This window comes from Calliphora vicina, chromosome 4 (assembly GCF_958450345.1).
Source record: "Calliphora vicina chromosome 4, idCalVici1.1, whole genome shotgun sequence".
Classification (NCBI taxonomy): Eukaryota; Metazoa; Arthropoda; class Insecta; order Diptera; family Calliphoridae; genus Calliphora; species Calliphora vicina.
In genome coordinates, this window is record NC_088783.1 from 44280068 (window position 1) to 44305732 (window position 25665).

The 25665-nt window shown below is 26.4% G+C and overlaps 1 protein-coding gene across 1 annotated transcript in view; it reads left to right on the forward strand.

Moving 5' to 3' along the window:
* The window catches only part of Ten-a (tenascin accessory), a 347949-nt gene that overhangs the window by 192982 nt on the left and 129302 nt on the right, over positions 1–25665 (forward strand). Inside the window, exons 4-5 of the mRNA XM_065510066.1 lie at positions 19936–21243; positions 22091–22285. Coding sequence (XP_065366138.1) covers positions 19936–21243; positions 22091–22285 — 1503 coding nt within the window. The remainder of the gene's footprint in view (positions 1–19935; positions 21244–22090; positions 22286–25665) is intronic.

Consider the following 25665-nt stretch of genomic DNA (forward strand, 5'->3'; position numbering starts at 1 on the left):
CAATATTTTAAAAAAGGGGGATTGAAATGTCTGTAGTAAATATAAATATGTTTAAAAATGTTATAATTTCAAAAGTAAGGCTTTACTTTAAATATTGTCAAAAAATATTTAGTTTTTTTTTAGTACTCACATATGTATTTTAAGGTATAAATATTTTTCAAGAACCAAAATACCGTTTTTAACCCTTTTCGCATAGATCTTGTCTAATTATTTACTGGTTTTCATCATGATTTAATTTTTATTTATTTATTCAATATATTATATATTGAAGCTAAATATATGTACAAAATTTTGCTATAAAATCAAAGAGAAAACTACTATTTGAAATAGTAGCAAATCTACTACTAAATTTTTGATACAAATATCGTTTAATTTAACGAGTTTTAGAAATTTTTCTATCGAAAAAAAAGAGAAAAAAATACTTTTTGAAAAAGTAGTGAATCTACTACTATTTAGAATTTTTGATTAATTTGAGATTTTGGTACATAATATTAATGAAGACTATGTACTATTGTTGAATTGTCAATAATTATTCCAATATTGTTTGAATTAAAGGGTTTGAAAAATTTTGCTTTAAATTGCAAAGGAAAAGTGCTTTTAAAAAAGTATTAAATCTACTACTATTTATAATTTCTGCTTAATTTGAGATTTAGTTACATAATATTAATGAAGATTACTCACTATTTTTATATTATCAACCATTATTCCAATCTTGTCATAAATATCTTTAGTACTTTTTAAAAAATTAGCAAATTTACTACTATTAGAAACTATAACAGTTTTTACTATAGAAAGTATTGTGTAAAAATGGATTTTCCAAAGACAATATTGTGTATAACAGTTGTTTCTATAGAAAATAGTATGTATAATAGTTTTTTCTATATAAAAAGGTAAAATAATAGATATAACAGTTTTTATTCAAAGAAAATATTGTGTATAACAGTTTTTCAATGGAAATAATGTGTATAAGAAAATATTTTATATATCTGTTTTTCCCCATGAAAAATTTCTATATAACAGTTCTTTAATACTAAATATTGTGCATAAAATTTGTTTCCATAGATAATATTGTGTACATTCGTTTTTTTATGGTGACTACAGTTTTTCTAAAGGAACTATTGTGCATAACAATTTTTGACAATGAAAACATAGCGTATAACAGTTTTCATATTCTGTATATATTTCTCCAAAGAAAATATTGTGTATAAAAGTTTTTTTCGAAAGAAAATATTGTATATAGTTGTTTTTTCCATGAAAGCCTTCTATATAAAAGTTTTTTTAATACTAAATATTGTGTATAACAGTTGTTTCCATACATAATATTGTGTATACCAGTTTTTTCTATGGTAAATATAGTTTTTCTAAAGGAAATATTGTGCATAACAGCTTTTTTTCAACGATAATATTGCGTATAACAGTTTTTTTCCAACAAAATATTCTGGATAGATTTCTCTATAGAAAACATAGTGTATAACAGTTTTATCTAAAGAAACATTAAGCATAACATTATGTATAAAATTATTTTCTCAAGAAAACCTTGTGTATAACAGTTTTTTCAAAAGAAAATTGCGAATATAACAGTTTTTCAAAACAAACTATTTTGTATAACAAAAATTAGTCCGAATGCTTTACACAATTTGCTCTGCCACTATAAGAAACTTAAACATTTCCCATCTTAAACTTTAAACTTTACAAACTGCTGCAGCGAACCGAACTGAACCCACATACATATATATTCGAGACAAAAGTGAAAAAAGGAACATCCAAAAACAGATATGCAATGTTCAATTGTTTTGAAAGCAACAGCAGCAACAACAACAACAGGAAAATAAAATAAATTGATATAAAAGAATGAGCAAAATAAAATCACAATGTTTGCTGAAAACATGTCGGTATATGTGGCAGTAATATGGTATGGCATTAGCAAACAAACTCAAAAAAAATAAAATAAAATTCAAACATGTTAAACAATACAACACTACAATAGAAAAAGAGAGAGAATGGCACAAAAAGTTCAAAAAAAATATATAAAACTTGCTAAAATTGCATTCTTTTGTGGCTTTTTTCTTTAGAATGTGGCTCACACACGCACACACATACTTTTAACAGACTTTACAATGGTAGTCGTAAAAATGTATGTGTATGACTCAATAAAAAGTAAATATAAACATCTACAGATACAAAAATATTCTACAACTACTGTACCTCTGTTTTGTAGTATTTTCCCTTACCTTTTGCCCTCTCTCTCTCAGTCAGTCAGATCACTTTGTTTCATTGTGTATGCGTATATTGCTATGTGTTACCAGCCATTGTATGCATGTGGTCAATATATAAAAGAATTACAATTGAAATTGCTGCTTTTATTCGTGTAGTAAAGTTTTTGTTGTGCTACAATTCAGTTTTTTTCGATTACATTTTCTTATTTTATTTTTTTTTGCTGAACGCACACTTGTATATGTTGTAAAATATATATATATTGCATACTTTTAGGTGTGCTGTAAACATTTTTTACACCATCTTTTTGTAGCTAAACAATTTTGTGAGGGGGAGCGGTTTTGTAAACTTTTGATGCTTTTTAATGTCCTTCATGTTCAAATCGTTGAAATTGCACACGTTTCATGGTGGCATTTATTTGAAAATTAAATTTTGATTTAATTGCTTTGTATGTATTTGTAGATAAAAGTGTACGTACATGTTTTACACATACAATTCCTACCCTGAAACACACAAAACAATAAAGATTTTATTTTCTATATGTATAGTAAAAATCCTGCTGTGTTGTTTAGAAAATGTTATATTTTGTTAAAAAATATTTTCGAGAATAATGTCAGAAATTTGTTTATATCTATGTATATAAATATTATATAGAACAAGTATAAAATAAATAACAAATTTCCTTAAACTATGCTTTAGTGCATAAAACAAAAATTTCTGCTTTACTAGCTCTACATGCACAACATATTTGTTTTATTAATTAAAGCATATTTGCAGGGGGTTTTTGAGCTTTTTAACTAAGCATTATAATTATCTGATGGCTTAAAATATGTAACATTGTTTTTGAGGTTTCTATAAAGAAATCTATAAGCATAAATCTCAGTAAGATTTGCATACATTTTAGCAAAAATATTTATATGTTTATTACGAGAAGACCAACTTAAAGTAAACTATCCCATTAAAACTATTTGCCTTTGGCACTCAATATTTTTGGCAACATGTACAACTCACAGTTAAATGTAGTCATAAATATTGGAAAACAAAGTTTAAACATTTTGTAATTATTGTATAAACATATGGCAAACCAATTAAAAGCCTTTGGCAATTATATATAAGAGTATCTATGTATTTTCCCTTAGTTGTACATAGTTAGTATTAAATATATCTAAACAAATATTTTAAATTCTATATTATATTCAATATCTTTGTTTTAAAATATATGTATGTATAACAAAATAGATAAATGTCTAGTTTGTCTTAGAATTGTTAATGTTTTAAAACTGTATCTCTGAATTTTATGACCATTTAGTTACTTGCCTTGTAGTATTTATTATGGCGTTTAACTTAGGACCATTATTTAAATATCAGACTTATTGGCATTGTTGTAAATAATTGTTATGTCATAACGACATGTTTGTAAAATTTACTTTAAACAAATATTTACAAAGATTTCTGGCAAAATTCCTTGTACTTGTGGTATGATGAGAACGTAACAGTTGTTCTTCGGTTAACCACAACATTTTAGTTTTATGCAATTGCTATTGGAGCTGTGTAGATATTGAACATTTTAATTAAGAAGTTTTTTTTCTTTTGGTATTTGTAAGATATCAAATGACTGCATGGAGTTTAAGAGAGGACAATGGAAATGCTTTAATTAATGCAGGAAACGTTTTATGAAAATTTTGATTTCATTACAAAACTTTCTAATGTTTGAAAGAACACATTAAAGATACTATTTGAAACTACACCATTTTTCATTGAAATTGAGAACATTATACATAATATTGAGAAAATTCCAAATGAAATTGAGAATTTCCATTTCAAATTGAGAAAATTCCAAATGAAATTGAGAATTTCCATTTTAAATTGAGAAAATTCCAATTGAAATTGAGAATTTCCATTTTAAATTGAGAAAATTCCAAATGAAATTGAGAAATTCCATTTAAAATTGAGAAAATTCCAAATGAAATTGAGAATTTCCATTTGAAATTTAGAAAATTCCTAATGAAATTGGGAAAATTCTAATTGAAATTAAGTTTGGAATTTTCGCAATTTAAAATGGAAATTCTCAATTTCAATTGGAATTTTCTCAATTTGAAATCGAAATTCTCAATTTCATTTGGAATTTTCTCAATTTAAAATGGAAATTCTCAATTTCATTTGGAATTTTCTCAATTTGAAATGGAATTTCTCAATTTCATTTGGAATTTTCTCAATTTCAATGAAAAATGGTGTAGTAAAAAATTTATGAAAATTTTATCAGTTTTTGTACCCTTCACCATGATAAAGGCAGGCGCGGATCTAAATGGGGTGAAATAGAAATTCCCCCGCCAAAACCGAAAAGTTTTCATATAAAAAAGAAGAAAAAAAGAAAAATGTAGAAAAATTTTGATCTCCCCACCCCAAATGATTGACCCGGATCCGCAACTGAGCAAAGTTGACTTTCCATTTATAATTTCAACATTTTTCATTTGCGACCCCACAACGTGTATATATTCTGAATCGTTATAGATTTCGGAGTCGATATAGCCATGTCCGTCTGTTCGTTAGTATTTTAAACTTTCCGTAGCCCCCAAATAACATACGTACTTAATTTATACATCAATATATCGAGAATTCTTCCGTCTCGCATGCTATTTAAAATCTAGACAATCGGCCTACAAATGTCTGAGATGTAAGGAAAAAACCTCGATTTTTGACCTATAATTTATCTATATCTGGATTACTAAGCCATTAATATAGGCAATAATGATATCCAATGATGCATATTTCAATGATTTTTCAAAATCGGGGAAAAATATTTTTTACTCCGTTTTTTTTCAGCAAAAAAAAAATTTTTAAACGTAAATTTTTTTTTCATTCAAAAATTAAAAATTTTTGTTTTTGGGTCAAAATCGGGAAAATATTTATTACCCCTTTTTTCAACAAAAAAAATTTTTGACTTAAAATTTTTTTTTGGATCAAAATCGGAAAGAAATATTTTTTAACCCGTTTTTTTTCAGCAAAAAAAAATTTTTTGACGTAAAATTTTTTTCACTAAAAAATAAAATTTTTTTTTTTTGGGTCAAAATCGGGAAAAAATATTTTTTACAACTATTTTTTTTTTCACCAAAAAGAATTTTTTTTCACGTAAATTTTTTTTTTTAAAAAATTGAAAAAAAAATTTGAAATAAAATTCAAAAATATTTATATCTACGATTTCTTCATATTTATTGCTATAACATTGCACGACAACTTTAATTTTGAGCCACTAAAGAAACTTATCGTACAAATACTCAAACATTACTTAAGGATTTTAATGCCGTTTCTGTTATTTGGCTATATGTGAGCGTAAAACATTCTCACGTCCAAAATAGATTACCGAACATAATAAGATCCATACCATAAGAGTTATCACTTGTCTAAGCAGTTAGCTATTGGAAATTAGTAAAATCGGTTCAAGAACAAAAAAGTTAAAAAAGTACAACTTCGGACAATTTTTATAAATTTAGTCTAATTAATACCCAACACTATTACTAGAGCTTGTTACAGTTAAGAGTTTAATTTGTTGGGTTAAATTGTTAATCTTTAGTTAAACAGTTAGTTAACCTTAGCTTTCCCTCTTTCATTATTTTAAGGAGCGAAACAAACTAACCAAAAATAATAAGAAAAAGCAACAATAAAATGCACTGAATGAGTGTAAAATCATGTGTATGCATGAGGACTTTGCTGGACACTCCATTTATTCCCCTAACTTTAAGATTTAAACTCAGTACCTTTATTTTATTCCAAATATCAGTAACAACTTGAAATGCTTGAAACTTTAATGTCTTCAATACAATACTGCATATTTACAACTTATTGTTTTCAGAAGTTTAAATAAGTTTTCAATTTTTTTTTTTTCATTTAAGAAAGTTTTACAATATTAAGCATCGATTACGGACAAAACAATGTATAATAAAGTAAAACTTAAGAAATAAAAAAAAATAAAAAATTAAAATAAAAATACTTTTCAACGCTTTGCTTCAAAACACATCAAAGTTGGCTGGCTGGCTGCCTTACAAATGCATCTCCTTCAAAACATTACACTAATACAAGGAAACAACAGAAAATAAAGGTTCTTTCTTTTGCTACTTCTCTCTTACTGTTTTATGAAGCAAAAAAAAAAAAAGAGAAAAACTTTATTACTTTTAACACTTGCTAGGCTTTAGTTTTAGTGCAAATGCTGTATAGTTTTTTTTGTTGCTTGCTGCACAAAACTTTACATTTCGAACAATAAGAACATTAATACTTAGTTTGTTTTTGATCCGGGCAAAAAGTTGAAATATTGTTAAATAAGAAATAAAATTGAAATGGCTGTTTTGCAGTATAAACGAGTATGAATTTATGATGTCAAAGTTTTCATCACTTAAATTCTTTTTTTTTTTGTTTTGTTATTATTACTCGCATTTTATTTTAAAATGAAATATAAGTAGTTTCCAATAAAAATGTCCGGGAAATTCAAAAGAAAAAAAAACTTTTCCCTCAGATCATACAAACATTATTTCCTATTACTAGCTGCTGCTTTGCTACTTTTCATTTTTTTTTGTTCTGTATTAAAGGAAACAGGACATAATATAACAAAACAACAATAATGCCATCAATATCCTGACACTTGTAAAACTACTAAGGACTTTCAACGCCTGCTTTCCAAAACTATTGACTGTCTTCATTTACACTACTACTTGCCACCATTAGAGTTTGCATTTGTTTGGTGTGTGCATAATCCCCGTCAAATACAATTTCCTTTAAGCAAGACTCCATTATTACTTTAACACAAAAAGCTGTATGAAGAAAAAAGAAAACAAATTTATGAATGTTTAAAGTTAAATGGTCAAATGCTACAACATTTGCGAAAAAATAATATTAAAGCCTGGTTAATAAAAGACAATGTGCAAAGTCTCTATAAGTAGGAGCTAAATGCGAATGGAAAGCGAAAAGCAGGAACAGAAAAAAAATACGAAGCAACATAAAAGCACTTCAATAATAATGCTTAGTTTAAGGATTTGTTTTGAAAGGATTTAAAGTTTTTAATACAGAAGACTTGCAAAGCAGCAGCAACAAAATAAAGTTGGCAAAAAAAAAAAAACTGTGTAAAGAAAAATAAACGTAAATCCGATAATATAGAAAAATATTATGATTTTTCTATATTTTCTCTTTCCAGACTAAAATAATAATAAAGAAAAATCCTTAAGGATTAATAACGAAAAACTTGAACAGTAATTATTATTATTATTACTATTATTATTATTTTTATTGATTTTTTCCTGAAGTTTTCAGAGTAGAAAAAATAAATTTATTTAAACTAGATGTAAATATGTTGAGGCAGCAGTTTAACACCGAAGAGTTTAGCTTGTTGGGGTAGTTTATTAAACTTTAACTAAACAGTTAGTTAACGTTAGCTTTCTTACTTTCCTAATTTCCATGTGCGAAACAGAATTGCCATAGTGAACATTTAGTTATATAATTTAGGATACATTTTCATCTAACATTTTAATTTGGGACGATTAGAAGATGACTTCAGACAAACTGACATTTTCATCTTAATGAAATTTTTTTTACTGATTTAATTAAGTTTAGAGTATCCAAAACCGAAACCGGAAACCAATCAACCGGTTTTTTCATCTTTGTAAACTCCACCGGTTTCGGTTTTTTGACAAACCGGTTTTTGTAAGACGGTTAACCGGTTTTAATGAAATATATTTTCTAAAGCTTATTCAAACATATTTATGAAAAACTTTGATACCATTTTTAAAAATATTGATTCATTTTATAGAAAATTATAGCAATTGCATAAAGATAGAATTCAAAATTTCCGAAGATTTAGTACACAATTCTTAACACATTCCCTAGACCTTTTTCATATTGAATAAAAATTTAATATAAACCGGTTAACCGGTTTTTTTTAAAGACAAAAACCGAAACCGTTTAACCGGTTTTTTTTAAAGGCAATAATTAAAACCGGTTTTTCGAAAACACACTTTTTCGGTTAAACCGGAAACCGGTTATTCAAATTTTACGGTTTTTTTGACACTCTAATTAAGTTACATTAAATTTTAGATTTAGCTAAATGCTGGTTCAACTTAAAAGTAGGCTTTACAGTTTTGAGAAAAGTCATATTTCTAAAAGATTTTCAATAAATCTTCCTAATTTTACTTTAAAAGGAAGAAATATCTTTAAATTTGTTTAAAGGCAATATATTATTAGACATCTGTGGGCCTAAAAGTAGGCCTTAATTTTTATTTTAAACAAAATTTGCCAAATAGAAATTTATTGTAACTGTTCCTAAAATGTAACATGATGTCATGTCATTAGACATTAGAAGATTTGAATTGTTTATTTCAAAAACCAGTCAAGCAACAAATTATTAATTTTGAATAAATCAAAGCAACCTAAAAATTACTTTTACAAAAATTATAGTTTTTGAAAGTTAACCAATTGTTTAAATGTTTGAAAAACATAAAAGTTTTTTATCTATATTAACATATATTTAAAAAATAATATAAAGTTTGCTTGACTGGTTTCTGAAACAAACAGTCATCACTTTTGTAAAATTTCATACAAAAAATTTTCTAATTTTATTAGAAACTTCAAAAGTAAAATGACAAGTGAACTTTTTAAAGTGTTTAACTATTGTTCGCCATACACATTCGTTATCATACAGTGCATTCTGCTTCCTTTGGAGGCTATTGAAAAATACTATTCAAATCCAACAATGGTGGGTTTTTGAGCTTTTACAACTTTTTTTTCACATTTATTGAGACCTATAATATTCCGTAATACATAGGCAGAAACCAGTCAAGCGCTGTCAGTTGACTTCTTTCTGTACTAAACACGAATTTCTCGGCTTTGCTTTACCATAATAGGGGGGCAGTATTTATCTTTTTTGCATTAAACAATACATTTTCCTTTATAAAACAGTAATAGCCCAATAACTCAATTTTTAATTTTTTGTTACTTGACTGGTTTTTGAAATAAACGATTCAATTACTGTTAAGTAATAAAATGTTATACTGCTATAGTTAAATTCTGTTGGCAAACTGGCCCTTAAGAAATTTATTTTAGTCTGTAAGTAAAATATTCATTCTTATAAAAATAATCTGGCTTCATATTTCTCTTATGACGAAGAAAAATAATAATTGTTTAATTAATTTATTTATTACAGAAAAAAGATTTTTTGCTTACAACAAAGGAAAATATATTTTAAAATAAATTTTCCTAAAACAAATTTAAATTCTATAAATTTTTTTGACTTAAAATTGTTTACTCTTTTCCTTTTTTAACACTTGAAAAGAAATTTATTTAAAAATGTTGAATACTAAAAGATATTTTATGTGAAAAAGATAATTTAAAAGTTATGATATATAAACATAAAATTCTTTAATAATTTTATAGTACAAAAGTAAAATAAATTAATAAATTTAATAAAAATTTTAAAATAAATGAACTAATATGATAAACAAATAAAAAAGTTTAATTTTTTTTCTAAAAATTTAAACCCCTCTATTTTCCATCTACAACTTGTTGGAATCTCTTATTTCTTTCCATTGTGTGTTATATTACACACCCTTATGCACAACTAAAATTCCTTTACGACTTCTTTTCAAATTCTAACTATATTTCTTTACACTCTACTGACTGCTAAGTTACTATGTTGCCCCTCCCCCAAATCCTCCCCTTTTCCTATGTGTCACTTATTTTTTATTTTTTTGGATTCTATTTTATTGCTATTGTAAAAGCAGCAACTTTTTCCCAAATACCAAACGAAAATTTATTTAGGTCAAATCAATAGTCTCAGTGCTACCATTAAGCTAGCAAACAAAACAATGCTGATATCAAATTGGAAATCCAGTCAGAAATTTCCTAAGAAAAGAAAACTTCATTAACTTAGTTGAATACAAACATTTAATGATGTTCTTCAATTACACTTAAAGCTAATTAGTTTAAATTTACAACTACTGTGACAGCTTCACAAGCGTATGCGTTCATACGACGGTGTTGTTAATGAGTGTTAGTCACAAAAGGTCTTAGAATAGGAATCTTTTCAGGTTAATTAATGATAGAAATCTTAGGAAAACTTGTATAGAGAACATTCTATTGATTTTGTGAACTTAGCAGTAATGTAGAGACACATTGTTTTAAGTTGTTGCATCATTGTTTAGATACATAGTGGTAAATTTAAATATTATGTTTTATTATTTTGTTACTTCTCCGGAAATTTTATAAAGATTTGTTTAGCAACATTGCTGCAACATCTATACGCATTTAAAGAAGTTTTTCAAGATTTTATATGAACTTTTTTAAATAATACCCATTCATTTATTTGTGTCTTGACATTTTTTTTAAACACATGTTGCTCAACATTATTTATTACTATATTCCCATATAGTTATTATATATAATATATTTGCAAAACAAATGCTTCCTAGAATTTATATAACCATATCTTGCTCAACATCACTTTTTACATGTTACATGTAAAGTATTCAAGTCAATGTTTCTCAACATATTGCTCGTCATTATATATTACCTTATTCCTTAAGTTTATCGAAATATTTTTCACTTTTTGTTATAATATCTTTTCAAAACAAATGCTTCCTAACCTTTTTATAAACCATATCTTCCAATATTAATAAAGTATTCAAGTCAATGTCCCTCAACATTGTTTGTAAACATTTGTTTTTTAACATTAGTATTTAGAAACCAAGTTTTCAGATATCACTTTTACTTAGATTTTATCAGCAAATTATTAAAAAATACAAATTTTCTCAACATGTTGCTGCAACATTTTTCTATAATTCTTTCAACTTACCTCTACACTGTCAATATTTCAATTAATTTTTAATTTAGGGTTAAAAATTCAAATAAATTTGCAACATTGTATCTGAACACATGTTGCTCAACATTATTTTGCTGTAATTTAATACTAATTATCTCAACATGCTGGCAACATTTAATAATTTTTTCCAAATCCCTTTTAACTTTAATTTCAATTTAGTTTCCATTTAAGTTAAAAATTTCCAAAGAAATAAATTTTGTTCAACATTGTTGCTAGACATATGTTGCTCAACATTACATTTTTGATAACATCACTAAATTTCTGGTCTCTTTAATGTATTTAATACAATACAATATGTTACAAAACAAATGTTTCTTTATACATGTTGCTCAGCATTTATATTATCATATGTTATAAAATATTTTTATTCCCACATTGTTTTATAAAATGTTGCTTAACATTATGCTCTTAATATTACAACATAACTTGCATTTTTATATACACTTTACTAACTTCTGATTAAATTTGTTTGTAGTACAAATGTTTCTCAACATTGTTTCTAAACATGTGTAGCGTCATAACAAATTCTTTAGTAAATTACTAAATTGTTTGCATTTGACTAAAAATTGATAATATTTTGATGCAATATTATTCTACAGACAATGTTTTTCAACATTGTACTCAATTTGTAGACAGTTTTCGAAAACTTATTTGCTGCTATATAAAGAAAATATTTCTCTACATTGCTCTTAAGCACAAGTAGCTGAAAAAATGTTTTTTATCATGCATAAACATTGTTCTACAAAATTAATTCTTTATAAAATCAATACAATATTGATGTTTCTAAATATTGTTGCTAAAGGTTTGTTGCTCTGCTTTATTCATTTACAATATACTACAAAAATTTTATTGTTAGAGTAGTTTGCTACATAGTAATTTTTAAGCAAATATTTTTCAACATTTCTAAATGATTTTATCATAAATTACTAAACGAATATTTACAACAATATCGAAATAGCCTCATCATGGTTTATACGCAAATGTTACTCAACTTATTTGCATTTTTTTTCAAATTCATAACACTTATTTTCAATGTTTTTAACGATATTTAAATGTCTCTCAACATTGTCTATAAACAAATGTTGCTCAATTCTATTATAGTTTGATATAGTATTATTTTGGAGTAAACTTATTATAAATGACCAAGAGTTTGTAGATTTATAACATTAATATTCAATATTTTTATTAATATTGAAATGTTTCTCAACATTGTTGGTAAACAAATGTTTCTCAACATTATATTCATCTTTTTTCCTGTTTTTCCTTTTTATACCCTTCAGCTTCGTGAGAAGGGTATATATAAGTTTGTCATTCCGTTTGTAATTTCTACATTTTTCATTTCCGACCCTATAAAGTATATATATTCTGGATCCTTATAGATAGCGGAGTCGATTAAGCCATGTCCGTCTGTCTGTCTGTCTGTCTGTCTGTCTGTCCGTCTGTCTGTCTGTCTGTCTGTCTGTCTGTCTGTCTGTCTGTTGAAATCAGTTTTCTGAAGACCCCAGATATCTTCGGGATCCAAATCTTCAATAATTCTGTCAGACATGCTTTCGAGAATTTTGCTATTTAAAATCAGCAAAATCGGTCCACAAATGGCTGAGATATGAGGAAAAAACCAAGACAACCTCGATTTTTGACCTATTTTTTACATATATCTGGATTACTAAGACATTAATATAGACAATATGGATATCTAATGATAGATATTTCAAAGACATTTGCAACGACGTATATAAGACAATAGTAAGTTGGACCTACAATGGGTCAAAATCGGGAAAAAAATTTTGAACCCGAATTTTTTTTTTTTTAAAAAAAAAATTGAAAAAACAAAAAAAAAATTTTTAAATTTAAAAAAAAAAATTAAAATTTTAAAAAAAATTTTTTTTTAAAATTTAAAAAAAAAAAATTTAAATTTAAAATAACAATCGAAAAATTTTTTTTTTCAAAAAATTCAAAAAACAACTGGAAAAAAAATTAAATTTTGTTTACCTAAAAATATTTAAAATTTTGAAGTATAATTTGGTGAAGGGTATATAAGATTCGGCACAGCCGAATATAGCACTCTTACTTGTTTTTCTTAAAAACATGTTGCTCTACATTCCTCAAACTTTTACCAAGTTTTTCGTAAATAATTACACCTCATGACTTTCCCTAATATATTTCCTCCCTTCCTCTCCCCTAACTGTTCAAGTATTTCTAATGTACATATCTATTAATACCATTAAAAGTGTCACATGTAACACGCACACAAAAAAACTGCACCAAAATCAAACTATAAATACCTGGCTGGAAAATTGTTTTTCGTTTGTCTACTTCGATTATTTTTGAGTTCATTTGATTGTATCGATGATCATGTATAATTGTTAAAGGTAGTAAGAAAGAAAAACTTTTAAGGAAAGTTGCTCGCAACAAAAGTGCTGTAAACAAACAGCCCTTATTAATTGTCCAGGTCAGAGGGTAGAAAGTTTTGTGGGCTGTGGTTTGTTCTGACAATTTTCCAGACAAACAGGAGTGTCATTAAATTGTTAGTAAATAACAATATAGAGTTTTTTTTAAAGGGAGATTTTTCCCCAAAAAAAGGGTGCATTTAAATGATAATAAGTAAGTGATTGTCTTTATAAGGAAATTGTTTGTCCTTGTGTTGGTTTTTTAAGGAAACTTCTGTCATTTGTCATATTGAACTATGTATTTACACACATTTTCCATTTAAATTGTTAGGCTGTATAGTTTGTGGTTTTTATCGTTCAAGGGTTGTTTATTTGCCTCGATATTGTATTGCTTTGCCACTAAAACATATTTATTAATTACAGAAAAAAAAGTAGTACACACAATTTAATGAATATAAACATGTTTTATAATTAATTTTAATTGACAAAAATCATTAAGACTAATATAATTATGTTATAGTGCTTTTCCATTTTTCCCATAATGAATTGTTATATAAAATTAAATTTTTATTCAAACGATTTTTTCAACAGTCTGGCTGTTTATACATTATATATACATATGTATATTTTAAAGTATTTTATTTTATTTTTTTTTGTTATAAATAATATTTTTAATGAGCTTTTAATTGTTATATTAATTAAGGGGGAAAAAATTTTAAAATTGTATAAAATTTATATGAAAATTCATTTGAAAAGCTATTGGTATGTGAATATACATAAATAAAATTGCATAAATTGGCCAAGTTAATAAATAAATTACATATTATTAAAAATTTCTAAAAATTCGTTGAAAAGAATTTTCCTCACACAACCAGCTGCACAAAAAGTGAAAGGTAGTTAATTATATTGTAAATTATTTGCCAGAATAATAGTAATAGTTGTTGGTAAAAACTTTAAATTAAAATTTAAATATTTAATTTAAATTAATATGGTAGAGGAAAATTCAGAAAACTAATAATTTAATAAATTCATAAAGCTAATAAACATAATGCTGATAACAAAAATATTTAAAACATCTTAATTTAGTAACTAATAAACTTGAAATTAAAAAAAGTTTTCTCTTTATATTTTCCAATATGTTTCCGGCAACAAAAATGTGTTTAGGAACATGTTACAGGCAACATTTTTAAAATAAGTTTTCTATATTTTTTTTTGTTTATTACTATAAAACAAATGTTGCTCAACATTGTTGCATGTGTACCATATTTATAGAAAATAGTTGCCCAACATTTTTTTCTTTAAAAAATAATAATTTAAATTTACCATAACTAATTTTATTTTAATTGTAAATACTTTTCTTTAATGTTTCATGATATATTTTCCCTAGACTCCAAATAAATTTTTTTTAAAAAAAAATGTTGACTATACATTTTGCTTTCTTGAGCAACAACAATGTTATATCTTTTTTTTGAAATAAAATATTAAGAATAAATAAAAATATGTATTTACGAACATGTTGCAGGCATAATTTTTTAATATATATTTTTTTTATTATAAAACAAATGTTTCTCAACATTGTTGCATTTGTAGCATATTTATAGAAAATATTTTCTCAACATGTTGCGGGCAAACATTTTTATCTTTAAAAAATTATAGTTCAAATTTTACATAACTAATTTTATTTTAATTGTTAATACTTTTCATTAATGGTTCATGATATATTTTCCCTAGACTTCAAATAAATTTTTTTTTTTTAAAAATGTTGACTATATATTTAACTTTCTTAAGCAACAACAATGTTTTATATTTTTTTTTAAAATAAAGACTATAATGGAATATACTCCTAAGACTATACAAAACTAACTTCTATACAAAAACTTTTTTCTTTCTTACTCACTTAAATATTATCCAAAGAAAAGGTTAAAAGCAGACAGTATAAAAGCAAAAAAATAAAGAAAAACTTAAACAAATATACTTAAGAAACAAACAAAAGAATACAAGACGTGGTGGAAAAAAAGCAGGAATCCTTTTACAACGTTACCATACTCCTTAATAGATTTAACGCTATATAAATATTTAAAAGTTATTTTAGTTGTCCTAAAGCTTCAGTTTTTTTTTCTTGCCAACTTAGTTTTTCCCAAAAGATTAAAAACCATAGAAAAATTAAAAAAAAAAAAATGTTGAGAAAAAATTGCTAAAATTTATTATTTTTTTATTTTTTCTTAATGTCTTCAAACTTCAATCACTGCTGTTTTGTGTTATTTTGGTGCAGAATTTGATTTTTATTACAGTTTTTTTTGTCTGTATTTAACCACAACATACTTACATAATGCGGGTTGTTTATTTTGCTCTTTTAAAGTAAAGTTGTGTAAAAAAAATCAACGAATGTTGTAAATAAACATTAACACTTTTCTCTGTGAGTGCTTATGGAAACCAGCAAAGCAAACAACGCCTTAAAACAATTGTCCTTACAGGACACCATATGCATTTTATGTTTGTTTGTGATTTTTTTTATTTTTGAGAAAATAAAACAAATGTTTTTCTTTATTTAAGTGATGTTGTTTTGGGTTGTTGCTAAGTGTTAAGTGTTTCAACATTTGCCCAAAAAAAAATAAATGCGGGCACAACAAGTGTTAAATTTACTTAAGACACTTACTTACAGGTCGGGGTTCAATTGCCTCAGAAATGAAAGGGTTGCTCTGACACATCTTTACATGTATTATTTCTGAAATACAATTGTTTATATATTATTATCTGAGAGCCAAATTAATTTTTTCGTTAATATTTACGCTTAAATTTACTAATGTTATTGCAAAAATCCTTGTTTCAAAGTTCTTACTTACTTTGCACTCATTTCATTGTTAAAATATAATTGCTATAAATTTCAAACGAATGTTTCATGTGACAAGAATATACAATTTAATGGCTTTGAAAATAGCACTGAAAATATTCATTCTCAAAAGTTTCGAATTTTTTTTTCCAACTAAAGACTAAACTGTGTAAATAAAAGTGAGTTTAGTTGGAAAACAATAAATATTAAGTTATTTCTTTAAGTTGTTTTTCATAATTCTTAGGAACTAGGGTGAAGGACAAAGTGAATTGAAGTGTGTCAAAATATATGTATTCTAAGTTGAAAAATAAAACAAAAATGATAAATTGCATTTGTGAAACCAAAATTTGGTTTTAGCTGAATAATGGAAATTAAAATTAACTAAAGCAAGTAAGAGAGCTATATTTGGCTGTGCCGAATCGTATATACCCTTCAGCTATTTATATTTATTTTTTTTAAATTTTTTATGAAAAAAAATTTCAGTTAAAAAATTTTATTTTTTTTTATTTTCAATTTTTTCTTAAATTAGTGAAACAAATTTAGGAATAAAATTTTTTTTTTGGCTGTGCCGAATCGTATATACTCTTCAGCTAATTATATATATATATTTTATTTTTTTTTTTTTTTAATTTTTTTATGAAAAAAAATTTCAGTTTAAAATTTTTTTTTTTATTTTCAATTTTTTCTTAAATTAGTGAAAAAAATTTGGGAAAAAAAAATTTTTATGAAAAAAAATTTTGGGTTAAAAAATATTTTTCCCCATTTTGAATGTAACGCTATTTTGAAATATCTATCATAAGATATCCATCCATATTATCTATCCAGATATAGATAAAAAGTAATTGAAAATTCATTTCTATTTGAAATTGCATTAAATGCTTAAATAAATAAGTTGTTGGCTTTGGCAACATGTTGCTGTGAAAATTAATTAATTACAAAATCAAGTTTAAATATAAAGTAATTAAAATTACATGTAAATAGATTTTAAATAATACTAATTGCTTGCAATATGTTGCTAGACATTTTATTTATAAATGCAAATACAATTACATCATGTTACTAAACACTTTTTGAATACATTTTCCAATTTGAAAGATAATCTTCTCAGTAACTATAATAATGCATACAAAGCAGAATCTCGTGGTTTGCAATATATTGCTAGAGAAATAAATTTATGATTGAAACTAAAAACTAAATCTAGTTTAAACTTATAGTAATTGTAAATAAAGTCTAAATATTTTAATCAAAACAGTTTTTTTTTGCAATATGTTGCTAAACATTTAATTTATAAACATAATTAGAATTAAAATAAATTAAATGTTGCTAAAGCTCTTAGGAATTATAATAAATATTATATAACTGATTGCAACATGTTGCTAGTTAAAAATATAAACCGACAAAATTAAAACAAACATGTTGCAAAACATTTTTTGATATCAATTCTTGTTTCTGAAATATTATTTGAATCGAACGATTTCGGATTCACTTTAGTAATTCGTTTTACTTTCAAGTAAACAAACTTGTTCCAATGTACAAAATCGTGCGATTTAAAGGACATCAATTTGACAATTATTCAAATTGATGTCCTTTTACAAATAGTCCTACTTAAAATGATGATAAAGGTTTTGAAAAACATCAGGTTTTATTCAGCATCATGTCACTGGTAGCATAGCAGATTAAAAATGCTTTTGATAAGTAAGCATGATTTTAAACACAAAATTGTTTGCAACATGTTGCTTTAAATTTAATTGGTGTTAATTTCTGCTAAGTAATATTTCAACAAAAATTTTCCTTTTCTAAGGTTGTAATAAATTCTGTGTAAAATGATAATAAAATTTAGAAAATAATAGCTTTTATTTACACACATGTTGCTGGAAACAAACAGAGAAATAGTTATTTAAAAAAGTTGCTTAATATTTCCTTGAAGTTAATTTGTTGCTACTGAAATTCACATTGATCTTCTTAATCTTCTCCGATTGTTACTTTTTGCTAGTGAATCTGATCTTAAATAATAATTTCCTCAGCAATTATGACAATATGTTGCAAGAACCTTAAATTATTAAAAATTTTATAAGGATAAGATTATTTTATAATTGACATGTTGCTATATTTTCTTAAGATCGAGACAATTAAATAAAATACAAATTCCAAAAAAACATCTGTTTTTACTTAGCAACATGTTGCTGGAAATATCAAATAAAACAATGTTTCCCTGATCTTCTCAGAAATGATGACAAAAGCTTCAAAATGATATTGCGGTCTTAGCAACATGTTCTTAAACATATGATTTATATTATTACAGTGCAAAATTTGGTTTAAGATTTTTCAAATTTAAATTTATTGCAAAAATAACAAGATTTTGCTTAAAGTTGTTTTATATTTAAACAAAAAAACAATGCTTACAAAGCGATTTAAAACTTTGTTGCTCTCTAGGCCATTATTTCACTTCCATTTCTGTTTTATTTCAAAATGATAAAGGTATCTAGCACGTTATTGCGGCCATTACCCATAGCTGTCAATGGCGTATAAAATTTAGCATGCCCAGAAATATAATTCAAATTTCAGTTTTATTAGTTAAATGCTCACATTTATCCATATCATAAATTATTTATGCAAAAGACTAGAAGTTTAATAAATTATGGGGTGAAAAAGGCACAAGTGGTTATCATCAACAGCTAACAGGAGTTAAAACAACTATAACACGGTAGAGGCAGCAAAATTCTTCTACAGCAAATGATAAAATACTTACTACTTTATATATTTTTTCTACTATTCTGTTATAAAAAAGAAAAAAAAAACAAAATTTTTCGATAAAATTGCAAAATTTATATCAATAACTTTGTAAAACATGACTGAGAAATTATGATTTATGTTGAAACAAAAAAAAAGAACAAAAAAACCATTTGGTTATTGTAATGGTACTATACATTTAAAAGATTATAAACACCAAAAGGAATATAAAAGTAAAAAAAAAGAAAAATACAAGTTTTTATTGATCTTTACAAGAAGAGGAATTTCGTTGGCCAAATTCACAATACGTGCTTGATTTGGGTAGAAAAAGCGAAATAGAAGCTAAAAAGAATGAAAAAAAAAACTATTTCTTAAACACTTTGCGGCCATCATTTAGCATTGAATGTCTTTAACATTTATTGGCAAAGTTGGCAGAAAACTACAACAACAAAAATGTATTGCCTACATTTTGGCGCATTTTAAGTGCACGTTTTACTGCATACTTTTTAGCTTAACTTAACACATTTTAGAGCTGGTACTATGAATTCTGTGTTTTATTTTCCTTGCTTTACTATCATGATTTATGAGCCTGAAAATTTGCTATGGTTATGCAAAAAGCAATAACTATACTTTGATTCTTTTAAAGCAATACATAGCCATAGTGTAGCCAACATATACATACATACTTACATACAATTTTGTCTGTGTGTGTTCATATGGGGAAAAAGCCATTAGCATATGTTAATAATATTTTCTCCTGATAAGCAGTTTTATGGCACTGATGCTGCTGCTGCTGCCGTTGATGGTGTTTTGTTTTAAGTTTTGCTGTTGCTATGATTTAAGATTTTTTAATATGTTAACTCTGCAAAAATGTTCATTTTGTAATAATTTTTTTTTCCATTTTTCTATATTTGCAGCTGTAAGCTCTATGAAGCCCAACATGGATACAACAAATTGCATCCTAGTCCAAGATGTTAAGTCGCAACCACATGATTTACATGGCAATACAAAAACAAATCTACTTAATGGCAATAGTTTACAACCCACAGCATACCCCACAGAAGAATCAATACAAACCAGTACCTCGGATCACAGTTCCAGTACTAATGGTGGCGGCGGTGGTGGTTTTCAAAACTTGGCACCCTCTTTGCAATTGCAACATCAACAGCAGCTGTTGTTGCAACAACAACAGCCACATACCATTAATCAACAATTGAATTTGGGCATTAATGCAAACATTGGCGGCGGCATTGGTGGCATGGGCTTGGGTGCTGGCTTAATGGGCCAAGATGCCACCTCCCATCTGCAGGACCAATCGTATACGGCACAACAGCAACAGCAGCTGAATCATCATCATCAGCCCTTGCTTAAGTGGCCACAAGTTGTCGAACTAAAGGATTTCAATGAACTGTATCATGCCAATATACCAGCTTATCAATTCTGGACTTTGGAGTTCCGCAATAAACATCCAGCCTTTGTGCGCTTCAATTTTACATTGCCGTGGGGTGCCAACTTTGCTGTTTATTCGCGACGCAATGTTGCACCATCGGTAACACAATACGATTTTGTTGAATTTATTAAAGGTGGTCGTTTGGATAGTCATTTAAGGCATAGACGCAGTGTCACTGCTAATGACACTCAGTACCGCCGCAAAGATATGGAAGATGCTGGTGATATATTGCTCGATATGTCTGCCGAGCAATTGCAACGTTTGTCTGCCAACGATATGGCCTATATGGCGACGCGCCATTACTTTAATGACATTGACAACGATAACGACGACGCCGACGACACTGATGATATTGATGCCGCTGAGGGCGATGACGAAGAGGATGTGGATAATGAGGATAATGATTCGGTAGATTCATCATTTGAATACACTGGTGATATTGAGACTCCCTTAGATACCGCCAAACACATAAGATATCGCCAGCAACAGCAACAAAGACGTAGAAAACGTTCGGCGGCTGGCATGGATGGTGGTTTGCCTGCCTTAGATATGGATACCATGATGGTGAATGTTTCGTTGCTGCAATATTTAGATACTGGCCTTTGGTTTATCTCTGTTTACAATGATGAATTAGTGTCGCATTCGGCCACTTTAATTGTGGAGGAGGCGGAAGGCGTCAGCACCACTTGTCCTAATGACTGCTCCGGTCGCGGTAGTTGTTATTTGGGTAAATGTGATTGTATTGATGGCTATCAAGGCTCGGATTGTTCGAAAAGTGAGTATGAATTTGGTGAATTATATAAATTATACTTTTACATATACACATACTAACACCATTGAAATATGCTTTAAATAATTTCATTCAAAACTATTTAAAGAAGGATTTAAAATTTTAAATTTAAACTTTTAAAAACAATTCTATACTATTTGTCTTTACATATTTCAAAATTTTACTATATCCCTTTAAATTTTACAAAAATTTTGAAATTTTGTTGAATTTTTTAGTAAAATTAAAGAACTTTTTTTAAATTTGTTTGCAATTTAAGAACATTTTTATATTTATGATGTCTTTGCATTCAGTATTACTTGTTTTTGTTATACACTTTAAAAATAATAGCAAAATTTTCTTTTTTGAAGCATATCTTACGGCGTCTACAGGATTTGTTTGTGTTTTTTTTTTCCTTATTTACTTTAAGTAATGAAATTTAAAGTCATTATTTATCACCTTCTTTCAACTCTTTTTGTTAGCCAAGTAATAACAAAAGAAACCAAGGAAAAAAAAATCGAAAATAAACAAAACCTGTCATCGTCAACTGTAAGTTTTTGTAGTTATTTCTCCTGTTGGTGCCTTGAACCAAAGAGAAAAACTTAAAGAAAATAAATAAAGAGAACAAAACATAAAATAAAACTCAAACACACAAACAAACAATGTTGTTTTCAACAATTTTCTTATAACAACATATCACAGAAAAAGTACACACACACACATACACTAACACATAACTTTTTCTCTCTTCTCCAACGAATGTCGAATCACACAAAACAAACACATAAACTAAATCCTTGCTGTTTTCTTTGCTTAACGTTTTTCTCCTTGTGTTTATTTGTGTGTATATTTACAGGCGTCTGTCCAGTTTTATGCTCAGCTCATGGTCACTATGGTGGTGGTGTGTGTCATTGTGAGGAGGGCTGGAAGGGTTCCGAATGTGATATACCTGTGGGTGAATGTGAAGTACCAAATTGTTCGAGTCATGGTCGTTGCATTGAAGGTGAATGCCATTGTGAACGTGGCTGGAAGGGACCTTTTTGTGATCAACGTAAGTATTAATTTTTTTTTGGTATAATGAGGAAATAATATACATTCATACATAGGTAAAACTGTTCTCTCTCTCATCTGTACATTTAAACGATTTGTAAATAAACATTGAAGGAAGTAAACATTATTCTTTATATTTTTTGTTTATTTATTTTTGCCAAATGTTTTTATCCCAAAGCTATATAAGAGGACCAAAAGGTAGTGTTGGGTCATTTGAGGCATAGTAGCTTGTAATGTGAATATTGCTAAATTTTGTTATAGAACTTAATATTATTAAGATTTGCTAAGTATTTGTAATTCCTACTAACTAAGGACTTAATACAGAATCCTATCAAATCTACTTGATTGCTTAGGCTTAAAAATTGTACACTCTGTTCTAAAGTTTACTTAGCAACATTTTCCATGAGTTTTTAAATGTTGCAAAATAATTGTAGACATTTTTCATGTTTTTTAATATAAAATATAATAAACTTGAGTGGAAAAATGGTTGGCAACATGTTTATAAACATTTTATGCGACATCAATTTATTAGCAACATTATCTAGAAAAGGTAATGATAATATTAAAGCATAAATCAATTAGTTTCTGCAAATTAGTAGCATTATTTCTTAATACAAATGTTGCTACAAATTTAATAAGTCTAATAAAGCTGAAAAAATATTTCTAAAATAATAAAAATTTTCGATTTGGCTAAAATTTTACTGGCGAGATATTAAAGAAAAATTTGTTTAAATGTTGCTAAACATTAAATAAGTATAAAAAGCTGCTAACATAGAGAAGAGTTACGCTTATCCTCAAATTATTTTAGTAATATGTTTAGAAACATAAGTTTATGTACTTATATCTGCCATATTATCTACTAAAGTTATTGTAATATTAAAAATTAGACACATTATGTTTAGAAAGTGGTTCACAGTTTTAATAGCAATATGTTTAAAAAAGCATGCCTGAAACTTTTTTAAAATATTTAACAAAAATAGGTTTTTAAATAGTTTGTATAAAAAGATTAGTTTATAATTTTAAAAACCAATATGTTTATAAACTTATTTTTCGATCTCTGAAAGTTGTAGTTTAAATAGTAGTCATTTGAACAGATTTTATATAAAAAAGTGCTCAATTTTTATTTGCAACATGTTTATAAACATTTGACTTATAAAGTACTCTCGAATTTCGCAACCGATAAGAAATTAATTTCTTCTACTAAGGAACAGGTATTCTTTCACAGTTAAATGAAAAGCAACAAGTTATTAAAATTTCTTATATTTAAATTTTATGCTCCCATTTCAAAGATTTTTAAATATTTAATTTGCAATAGTTTGTATAAAAATATTAGTTTATAATTTGAACAATTTACTATAAAATTTCATTAGCAGCATGTTTAAAAATATGTACGGTTTCATTATTTCTATTATAAAACGTATTTATTTTAAACAGTTTTTATTAAGTGATTTATTTTTAGTTTTGTTAGAAACATCTTTATAAGCATGTATTACAGACATATAAGCTACTGAATAATATAGTATAAAATACTAAACCCAGAACTTAAAAGTTCTTTTTATTAGGAACATGTTTATAAACATAGGCTTTATACTTTATTAAATATTTAAGCCAAAATAGGGTTTTGAATAGTTTCAGTAAATATATTAGTTTATTGTTCCATTTACGACATGTTTATAAACATGTTTTACAGTCTGATTAACCACAGAATATTCAAGTATGAAAAATAATAGATACTTAAACAGTAGTGTATATAAAATAGTTTACAGTTCTATTAGCAATATCTTTATAGACATACGTCATATATTTTTGGTATTTGTCTGTTGTTCTTTTCCAATATGTTTATAAATATATTTTACAACCTATTGAACCATAGAATGTTCAATTATGAAAAATAGTAGACATTTACACAGTATTAGGGTTTTTAATTTCCCGACCTTTTTTGATTCCCGGGATTCGGTAAAATTTTTCTCTACATTCCCGGGTACCCGTCTATTCCCGAAATATATAATAATACTGTAAACTATTAATATTATAACAAAATTTCTTATAAAAATTTTGTTATAATATTTATAATCATTATATATAGCTTCGTATTAATAAATTCAATTTGAGCTTAATTCACTAAAATCTTAATCTGTCAGCCTTTCATTTCATAAATCCATTCCCAATATCTAATTCTTTAGCTTCCTTCTTTTAAATTGAATTAATTTTGAAGTTAATTAATAACAGAATTTGTTCAAATTTTGGATGATTAAACTTTTGTTGATTCAAATCTACTACAAATTGAGTTAAATGTTTTTCAATAATTTTCAAAATGAATTGAAAAAAAATGTCTTAAGCCTTTTAGTAAAAGGAATGAATTCAATACATTTAATTGAATAGTTAAGAGATAAAATTTATGTTGATCTCAAAAATTTCCAAATTATTGGATTCAAAGGTGAATTTTTATAATACATCTGCAAAACACACTCATTATAAAGCTGTCATTGTTACCAAAATAGCCAAAATCAATTCTATACTTGAAAATACCAAATGGTAGGAGCCTTTGTTCTACTAGTGTTTTGTGGAATATGTAATTCGCACCGGTCAATCTTGGCATTGAAGATTATTCACCTTTATTTCTAGATGGTGCAGTTTTCCATATGCTTTTTTAAATATTCATTCGAAAAACCCCAAATAAATAATAATAAGCGTTCTATTATTGCCGAGATATGAACAAAAAACTGTAAAAAAAACTTTTCCCTTTTTTTTTTAAAAAAATCCCGGGAATCGGGTAGTGAAAAATTGGCAAAATTACCGTGAAATTTGTACCGGGAATTCCCGGGATAAAAACCCTACACAGTATGTGTAAAAAATAGTTAAACAATTGATCCGCATCATGTTTATAAACAAATGCCATCTATTGTTTTAATAGATTTTATACAGAATATTAGTTCAACGTTTTGTTAGCATGATTATCAAAATTTATTTAAGTTTAAAGACCTATGGGAGATTGTAGTTAAAAGTACTAAAGCTGAAAATTTATTAGCAATATGTAGGTTAATTTTAGTTCTAGCATGTTGCTAGAACATCTCATACTAATTATATTTGATTCATAAAGTTGTAGCAACATGTTTAGAATAAAAACATATCAGTTAGGTAAAGTTTTACTGAAGATATTGTAGTTTATAAGGACACTCTAGCAATATGTATATAAATATTAATATAAATCAACATATATTAATATTCCATAGAAACATGTTTATAAACATTTTAGTCATAAAATTTAAAAACTCCCCTAAAGGCTGTACAATAAATAAACTACTTTCTCCTAATGTTGAATAATTATATAATTTGAGAGAGATTGTCATATTTCCTATAGAAAAGCCTTATTTATGAATT